The sequence below is a fragment of the Carettochelys insculpta genome, chromosome 4 (assembly GCF_033958435.1).
Source record: "Carettochelys insculpta isolate YL-2023 chromosome 4, ASM3395843v1, whole genome shotgun sequence".
NCBI classification, from domain to species: Eukaryota; Metazoa; Chordata; order Testudines; family Carettochelyidae; genus Carettochelys; species Carettochelys insculpta.
In genome coordinates this window covers 117,992,050-118,001,725 of record NC_134140.1, presented here as the reverse complement: position 1 = coordinate 118,001,725, position 9,676 = coordinate 117,992,050, and the positions used below count along the sequence as shown (strand labels likewise).

The 9,676-nt window shown below is 56.9% G+C and overlaps 1 protein-coding gene across 1 annotated transcript; it reads left to right on the top strand.

The window, feature by feature from the left end:
- The first annotated feature begins 4,965 nt into the window (after positions 1 to 4,965).
- On the top strand, positions 4,966 to 5,883 carry ATOH1 (atonal bHLH transcription factor 1). Its single transcript, XM_074991995.1, has one exon. It carries the CDS (start codon positions 4,966 to 4,968, stop codon positions 5,881 to 5,883), a length of 918 nt encoding a protein of 305 aa, XP_074848096.1.
- The last annotated feature ends 3,793 nt before the right edge of the window (positions 5,884 to 9,676 follow it).

Sequence of the window (9,676 nt, the reverse complement as noted above, 5' to 3'; positions counted from 1 at the left end):
CGAAAAGGAGTTAGTCCTAGGGCCAATCCTGGACTCACCTATCCCCTGGGAGAGATAGTGGATTGCCTGGAGTAGAGAAACTGAGGTAAGAACTATGCAGTCCAAAGCAATAAGTAGGTGTTCAATATACATTGAAGTCATAGATTAGAGATGCTGGGTATGTCCCTAGATTGGACTATTTTAGTACTAAATTTGCATCGCAAATAAGGATACATGAGCAGCATGGGAGAAGGGGAGATCACAGTTCTGCAGGGGTAGCTTAACTCTAATGGCTCTTATCAGAGAGGTAGCTGTGTTAGTCTGTATCTTTGAGAACAGCAAGAAGTCCTGTGGCACCTTATAGGCTAACAGATATTTTGGAGCATAAGCTTTCATGGGCAAAGGCCTTCTTCATCAGATGTGTGAGTGGGGCCTTTGCCCACAAAAGATTCTGCTCCAAAATATCTGTTAGTCTATAAGGTATCATAGGACTTATTTTTGTTCTCCAATTGGTCTTGTGTCTGTGAATAAGGCTGTTGAGAGGAGTACCAAATTATTTCTGGTGTAGCTGCACACATGTAAGTAGACTTTGAGTACAGATTATTCCTTTCTATGGTGATCTGTCCACAGGGATATCAAGGGTCCAACTAAAGTCACAGCCATGAAAAACACACCGTGAACTGCAAAATCTCCTCTTATGCATGTTACCCAATGTCATGCTGACAGATGCAGGATTGCACCTGTAATCAGAGGAGCTAAAGCCCTGTGCTCTTCCACATGAGCTAAAGGCCAGTTGGCTTTCAGCTGAGGCTGTAGAGCAGAGACTTCACTCACCCACTTATGCAGTCTCAAGTGCCTCTGGGTACTACACCAATATTATAAAGATTTCACAGAACAAGTTTCTCAAATTGGGGGTACTGACCCTAGAGGTTTGCAGGGGGCCACAAGGTTATTTGGAAGGAGTCATGATATTGCCACCCCTCATTTCTTCAATGACTTCAGAGAGATGGCTGCTGACTGAGGGCCCCACTTCAGGCAGCAGCACAGAAGTAAGGGTAGCAATACACCAGTATGCCATCCTTGCTTCTGCACTGCTGCTGGCAGTGGCTCTGGAGCTGGGCTCCTGGCTAGCAGCTGCTGCTCTCCAACTATTCATCATAGAAGGAAATCCTGCTGTAAACAACAGTACAGAAGAGCTGCAGTAACAGAACCCCCTCCTGCAGTAACAAATCCTTATGACACCCTCCCACCCCCAGCAACTCCTTTTTGGGTCAGGACTTTTGCAATTACAACAGTGGAATTTCAGATTTAAATAACTGAAAATGATGACTTTTTAAATCCTGGTATCGTGACATTGACCAATGTGGGCTATGAATTTATAGGGGCCTATTTATACTAATTGAAGTCAATAGGGATGTATAGGAAAAGGGTGCAACAAAATAACCAGATCAGTGCTTGAGATAGATGAAAGCTATCTAAGTCACAGGATTGTGATCAGCTTTCTGTTGGTATTTTAGGGTCCTCACCTTGCTGCTCTCCCATACTTTGTGTGTATATATGCCTACTTCAAGTTTCTCTCTTGCATTTTACGTCCCATTGATTTTTGCTCCATTATATTGGTTTCATTTGGACAGCATTTTCAATTTCTGAAGGATACCTGTGTGAAATGAGTCAACCAAGAATGAAGGGGCTTGTCTCCCTTTTTTTTTTGCCCTGTCCCCACTCTGCCTCCAGACTTCTTTAACATGACCTAACTAAGTATTAGGATTTGAACTTCCCCTCCTTTGACTAACTTCCTTGGATTCTGTGAAATGACCTTTTCTGAAGGCCAGTTTCTCATGATTAGGTTTTGGTGCAGCTCCTTCACTGAATTTTACTTATTAGTTTCAGGAATGATTGTGGTTGAGCCAACCTCTACATGCTATTGAGGATTAAGTCAAGACAGTGCCACCCCAGTGGAGCCCAGCCAGGGGGTAGGGGTTGCTGCAATCAATTAAACTAGGGCTTGAAATAAGTTATGCAAGTTGTGTTGTACAAATTGCTTAACTTATTCTGAAGCATCTTATTTCAAACCCAGTGCAGGCTATGCTGCACCAGAGTTCAAAACAAGTGCTCAAGTCAAACTCCCCGGTAACCCTTGTATGGCTGCGTGTATGCTTACCTGGAAGGTCAACATCTGCCACGCAGTTTTTAGTATGTCTATTGCTTACCAAAAATTGACTTTGCAGCCATCGGCTCCCATGCCTGTCTTCAGGGCAGAAGGTTGATGGAGTGCTCCTCCCATCAATCTTTTTTAATACCATGCCACTCAAAAGAAGTTACAGGGTTGACATTCACACTTGAACATGCCATTTCATGCATGCGTGAAACCGCAGCTCAGAAAATTGAACGTAAGTGTTTGATCTTCCATGACAAAGGTAGACACAGATTACGATGAGGGTTACCAGGAACGGAACACCACGCTTGAAATAGCCCTGCTATTTCAAGTGTGGCATTCAGATGCGCGGTTTCTATTTTGGGGTATAAATGTATCCCGAAATAGAAAAAAATAACATAAGCGTAGAGTGCAGGGATCTGAAGGTGCAGGGCACAAGACACCCATCAGGCCTGAGTTGAGAACAGCCTTTCTGTATACTTTAGAAAGAGTTGTTTGGAGAAGTAAATGTTAAGAAACCTTTTTCTAAAGCTTGTTTGACTGTAAGGTTGGAACAGGATATGCTAGTTCAGTAGCTGTAGTCACCTAATATTCTATTAGACTTAATTGCTGCTGTGATCTCCCTCCATAGCATAGACTTAACTTTTTATTTAAAGCTGATATGGAAATTGGTACAATAATCAAATTAGTATTCATCTGCCTGAGTTGCTGTGGCCCTCAATAGCATCTGCAGGGGGTCATGATTTGTGCTAAGGTCTACAGCAGGTGACGTGAATTTTGAAAAGGTTGACAGCAAGCCCAAGTGGGGAGGGAGAATGTCTTATGACATCTCCAGAAATATATATACCATTTGATTAGACAAATAGTTTGCATTACCTTAGCAGCTATGAGTCCTAGCCATGGACCTGGGCCTTGTTGAGCTGGTTCAGTACAAACAGAACTAAAACTGTTTCCTGCCTCAAGGAGCTTACAATTTAAGTATAAAAACAGAGGCCAAAGAGGTATCAAGATGGAGTGAGAGAAAGTATTGGTCAGCCTGACAGTGCATATTAGACTTCCACTGACTTCAGAGGAACTTGGATAAAATTCATAATCAGACCACCCAGCCATTTGACATTGAAGGGTCTATCCAGGACCACTGCTGCCCAGGCCATGGAAATTAGTATGTCCAATCACTTCCGTAAAGCTCTGAAGTGCACAAATCTCAGGGAAAGGTCTGTCACCACAAGGAAGACTTGAGATTGTAGATTCATGAGGGCAAGGGCTGTGCCACCTCCAAAGCACTGAAGGGGGCAGCTCTAAATATCCTGAAATGCTGAATTTGTCCAAAGAAGCAGACCAGGCTGCGGGGAGATGAGCAGCAGAGGTGCGCTGCAGGCGTCCTTCCTGGACAGTGTAGGCACAATGAAGCAAGTCCCTGTTTACAACCCCGCCTTTACTCTTCGCAGTGTGCACGTGGGCTTAAAGGGTGCTGGCTGCAAGGTCACTGGCCGACGCCGAGCCTCTGGGAAGGCGGCGGCAACCTGTGTCGCCCTCTCGAGGCTGTTCCATGCACTGAGGCCAGAGTGGAGCGTAGAGGAGCTCGGGAAATGTTGCCCAACTTTGGCCAGCCACCGATCGCCTGAGCCCCAGGAAAGGGAGCGGCGGCTGGCGTGGGTCCTAGGCAGGCGCACAGGGACCCACGGCGCCCCTGCTTTCTACCCTGCAAACTCTGCGCCGGCGGGTGCCTCCGCAGCTCCCCTCGAGCTGCCCCCGAGGCGCCGGGCCGAGCCTGGGGGACAGAGCCCCTGGATCTCGGCGGGACGCAGCTCGAGCTGCTCTGAGCGGCTGGAGGCGGGCTCCCACAGGCTGGCGCTGCACACTGGGATCTGTGTCCCGGTGCGCAGCCGTGGCGCGCCTCGGAAAGGGGCTGGGAGCGTGGGGGGAGAGGCGCCCCCGGCGGCGGGGATGGACGCTGCTGGCGCGCTCGGAGCGGTGGCTGTGGTGTGTGTAGGGCGGCGCCCGCAGCACGCCCCTCACGGGCTCAGGCCAGTAGTGCTGGGCGCAGGGAGCCGGGAACTTGCCGGGCTGCTGTTACTGCACCCTCGGCCGGCCGCAGCGCGGGGCGGATAGCAGGCGCTGTTGGTTGCAGCGTAGCGGCTGTGCAAGTCCCGCTGGCCAGGACTGTGGGCTCTCGGGACGACCGCGCTCGGGCTGCCACCCGGCCCCGTGGCGCACACCTGCTCCTAGGCTGAAGCGCCCTGCCCCGCCCTCTGGCTCCAAGCCCTCTGCCTGCCACCGGCTCACCTCGAGCCAAGGCCAGCCCCTGCCTGGCGCAGCCCGCCCCCGGCCGGGTGCAGCTCCCCTCCGCGCACCATGCACTGGGGGCAGCTGCCTCGCTCGCTCGCCCCGCCCGTAGTGACACCGCGCAGGGCGGGGAGGAGTATCGGTGTCCAGGTCCTGTCCCCAGAGCCTCCTCTGCAACTTTTCTCCCCCCGAGCGGGCCAAGCCCCGCCTGCCATTGGCTCCCAGCACGCGACAGCCCCGCGCGCTCCATTGGCTGAGCCGCCACGCGACCGGCGCGAGGAGGGCGGGAGGCAGAGGGTGGGGCGCGAGGAGGCGGGTGCGGGGGGGGGGACCCCGGCGCGTGCCGCTTTTTAAAGGAGGCGCAGCGCCGTCCGCAACCGGAGAAGGCAGGTTGCACGCGAGCGGTGCGCGCGCGAGAGGTCCCGGCTGCCAGGGTGCAAGTGGGGGGGCGGCGGGGGGCGCGTGCAACAGAACTCGCCGGGGCTGCTCTTGCCCAGTCTCGCGCTTCCCGCTTCCACCCCCTTCGGTCTGCAGCGCGCGGCGCCATGAGCCACCTGCGGGCGGCCGCCGCCGAGTGGGTGGAAGGCGGCAGGGACTTGGGCGCCCAGCAGCTGGAGCAGACTCTGCTGGGCCAGGAGCATCCCGGCTGCGGCTTCCCCGCCTCCTGGCTGGGCATGTGCTGCCCGGCACGCGTCCCCGCCGCCGCCGCCGCCTCCCCCAGATACCTGCTGCCCGGAGCAGCAGCGGAGGAGGAGGAGGAGCCGCTGGAGGCGGGGGGAGCCGAGCAGCACCTGAGCGGCTGCGGCAGCCGGAGCGGCCCCTCGGGGAAGCTGTGCAAGCTGCCCGGAAGCGTCCCGTCGGCAGAGGGGGTGTCGGGCTGCGGCCGGCAGCGTGCCCAGTCCGGGGGGCTCCGGCAGCAGGTGAGCGGCGTGCAGAAGCAGCGGCGGCTGGCGGCCAACGCCCGGGAGAGGCGGCGGATGCACGGGCTGAACCACGCCTTCGACCAGCTGCGCAATGTCATCCCCTCCTTCAACAACGACAAAAAGCTGTCCAAGTACGAGACCCTGCAGATGGCGCAGATCTACATCAGCGCGCTGGCCGAGCTGCTGCACAGCCCCGCGGCGCCCGCCGATAGCCCGGCCAAGGGCGAGCACCGCGCGCCGCCCCAGGAGCCAGCCGCGGCAGAGGCCGGAGCTGCGGCCCAAGGGCTGCAGCAGAGACCCTCGCCCCCCGGCCACTGCAGGACTCGCTTCCCCCAGCAGCCGGTTGCGGGGAGCTACGCGGTGCCTCTGGACCCTCTGCACTTCCCCTTCCAGGAAAGCGCCTTGATGGCCCAGAAAGCCCCATCTCCGGCCCTCCTCGGGCAACAGCCGGAGAGGAGCAAACCATCGCCCAGGTCCCACCGCAGCGACGGGGAGTTCTCGCCCCGCTCCCACTACAGTGACTCGGATGAGGCCAGCTAGAGGGGCCGGGGGGCAGCCGCACGGGGCAGAGCTGCACCCCAGAGCTGGCCCGGCCGGGGAGGAGGGAGGGCCGCTAGGATCGCGGAAACTTTGCCATGTACCTTGCTACGCCGCTGTCCACCCGCTCTTTGCGGGCTCCTTCCAAAGAGCTTCGCTTCCTTTAGTGTGCGGATCTCCAGCCTCCTCCCGCCGGTGTCCCCCTCGGCTTGGCTAGGGGAGGCTCTTGTTTTGTGAGTGAGTGTCCCCCTGGTGTATCCCGCCCCCTCCCACTGTTCTCATAGGGGTTATTATAGTCTCCCCAACACCTCGGCTTGTACTCCGGAGCCTCGCTTGCATTGCTTGCAAATAGCAACTGCACCATGACCTTTGCTGTAGTTACCACTGTTATTCCGCAGCTCTGGGCGCCACTCTGTATCTAGCCACAAGCGTCTTCCGAACCGCCGGTCCTGGGGCTGAATGTTACTGTTCTGGAAGCAAACAAAAGGCTGAGGGACATTCTCCTGCGCTGGACATTCCAGAGAAAAGGTGGATATTGAAATGTCCCGACTTGCTGTTGGCATCTTTTCGGGAAACTTGGCGCAAGCACTTTATCAGCGGCTGGAGATGCGGCTTCAAAAGGAAAGCAACTAACTGCCAACTGGAGACCATTATTTAATGTAGCCACTTCCGATAGTCTGAGCTCTTAAAGTGTCAAAGCTCCATGTGAGTTTTATTTTGCTTTTGTGATATTAGGGATCTTATTTATTACGGAGTGTTTGCTACTCTTCCCGCTTTTCTCTTTTGAAACTTTTCTACAGGAACGGTTTGTGTTTTGTTTTTTTATAATTTAGCAAAGCCAGCTACCATGGGTTTCTGTAACTTTTCAGATCCAATAAATAGGGGAGGAAGATTGGTTGGACTATTTTTCAGAAGCCATAATAAAAACATATGGAACACGTGTATTTCAGAATGAGTATTGATGTCTTTAATGAGGCACTTCCCGGACATTGTCTCAGCTAGCGCTCTGAAAAGGCTGCGTGCTCCCCGATTTATAGCGGGTAGATCTATACCCTATCAGCATTTACACCGCCTCTGGTTTCAGGTCTCTGCAGCTTGCAAGCTGTGCGTTAAAAAGAAACAAAACAAAACAAAAAGCCCTGATTTTTTTGTTTTATACTTACCCCCAAACTTATGCAGCGTGTAAGGAACCTCCAACACTTGCCTGGCCATCGCGCCTACGTTTAACCCGTTCCTGGTTTTCGGAGGTCCCAAGCTTTTTTAAAATAGGAAAGGGGGGGGTGTCCTGGCCCTAAAATCCCCCGTGAGGCGGCTGACCGGGGCCCGAGCTGGGCCTGCAGGCTGAGCCCCCCGGCAGCGCCCAGCTCTCTGACCACCTCCTCCAGCCCCTTCGGAAGTGAGTTGAGCAAATTCCGTTCTCCGCTGCAGCAGAAGCTGCAAACCAGCGGCGCTCCCGTTGCTTTCCCGGGCCGGGGCCGGGGCATAGCTGCCTCCCTGTAACCCAGCTCACCCCGCGCGAAGGGACCAGCTGCACCTGGGTGGAAGGTCGGGGCGCCGCGTGCGCTGCTTCCCTGGCGGGAGCGACTCCCGCTGCACCCGCAGGTCTCGGGGCTCCCTCTCGGGCCCGCCCGAGGCCGCAGGGGCTTGGCCGGTGGTGGTCGCTCGCCCTGCGGTCCCTGCTCCCGGGTGGGCGCCCGCTGGCAGGGAACGGGCTAATCGCTTCTGGGCAGACAAGCGGAGACGGCAGCGCCGGAGTCGTTCTTCGCCCGGCCTGGGGCTGCCCCAGCTCCGCGGCCCTGCCCCGGCAGTCCCGGGCGTGCACAGGGGCATGCCCCGCCCGGGGTCCGCTAGCGAGCTGCCGGGGCGTGACCCGAACGTGCGCCCGAGGGCCCTGGAGCGCAGCCGCGGCTGTGGCTAAGGAGGGTCTCCCCGGCTGTAACGCACCGAAGAGCTCCGCGGCACACCGAGCTGGAGCGCCCGCTCCCGGGACGCGCCGACGCCTTGGGCTTGTCGGGGCCGAGGGGCGACACCCTTGCCCCGCTCTTGCCCGCCGTCCCCGGGGCGCTGTCGGCCTCGCTGCGGCCTGGCTGTCCGCGGGGGCGGGGGGCGGCGTTGGACCCGGAGCCCTTAGCCAACGCGGCTGAAAGCAGCGGAGGGCTCAGCGCGGCACCAGCCCCTCGGCTCCCCCGGAGTTCCGCCCGAGTAAAGACGCCGGATCAGTCAAGCGCCCTGGGCTCCTTCCCTCCCGGCTGCAGGATTCCTCGCTCCCCGGCGGTGAAGCGTCGCCGGGGGGAAGGGAGGAGCAGCCCCACAAAGCTGCGGTAGGTGCGGCGGGACGGAGCCGCGCGCCTGCCCCAAGCCCGACGCCCTCCGGTAGCAAACAATGCACCTGGCCCCTCGATAACCTTTTGCACCGCTGGCTTCGCTGGGCGGCAGATAAACCGCTTCGGGCCGCTTACGCCCAGCGAGTCTCGGCTCCCACACGGCCGCGTCACCTGCTGGGGGGCGGGGGGGTATTGACCAAGCGGGCGGGTGAAGAGTTCACCGAGGGGGTCGTTTCCCTTTTGCAGCTCCCGGGTGGGTCCGGGCTTCTCGTTCTGCTCGCAGCTAATCCCTAAACGGCGAGATCTGCAGAGGAGTTAACACGCAACGGGCCGCTGGCGCTTGAGCGCAGCGCGCTGTCCCGGGCTCGGGCTGGGGCTGGAGCTCGGGCAGTATCACTCTGTGCATCAGACCCCACGGTGGGTTTTTTTTACATTCATATATGCAGCGAGTTTAGGCTGGGGTCTGTTATCAGCTCATTGCAACAGGCTCCGCTGCGCACAGGGTCAGGCGAGGGTGAGCGAGGCGAAGGAGCGGGACATTTCTGGACGGGCTGTTCCTATGGCGTCCCCACAGCGGCCGACTCGGCCCCCCGAAAACCTGCCCCGCGCCATTCGCGAGTGCGAAGCGCTTTGCAAAGCCCGCATGAAACCAGCCCCGCGCTTTGGACGTGGCCGAGCTAGGGCCGGATTAACACACCGCCGGCTCCAGATGACCTTCACGTCTCTCGCTGGGGACTGGGGGTGGGGGGGCGGATTGTTTAAATAGACGCTTCTTTGAAGGCGAAACACAGGCACATTTCCATGTTAAGGTTCGTTCCGGAGTTTGCATAACAAACGCTCGGCGGTCCCCACTCACCACTAACGAGCTGTAACGTATAGCTGCAGGTTGCTCTAATCTCATTAATATTTTGGAAACTTGAATATTGAGTACTCAGCCTGCTCATTCCCCATATGCCAGACCGCTCCCGCCATGCTGGCTGGTTCCTTTCTCTCCATTATTAGCAATTAGCTCCTACCTTCCAAAGTCAGATCCAAGTATCCAAGATACTAGCAAAGGAATCAACTATGTGTTGCAAGCTAGGCATGCTTAATATCTCCCAAACAAACAAAGAGCCAACGCCGCTTTAAGTGATGAAGACGGATCAATCGCTCGGCTGAGTTTAGGGCAGGGTTTGTTCTCCGCGCCCCGGGATCGGTTTCAAACAACACGCCCGGAGCCGAGCAGTTTGTGCGCTCCCAGGCTTTTTTAATTTACTTTCTGGGAAGGGGCGAGTCAGGAGCGTGTTAGCCGAGCGTCGAAATTTGGCCGGGCGCTCGGTATCTCCCAGTGGGAGATCTGATGTGTTTCTGCCGGGCGGGGGGTGACTCCTTTGTGTGAGAGCCCGCCTGCCCCCGGCACATGCCGTCCGCTTGCACTCGGCCAGAAAGTGGGGCTGCTGGGTTAGCGTCTCCCTTCCAGCTACCCCCAGAGC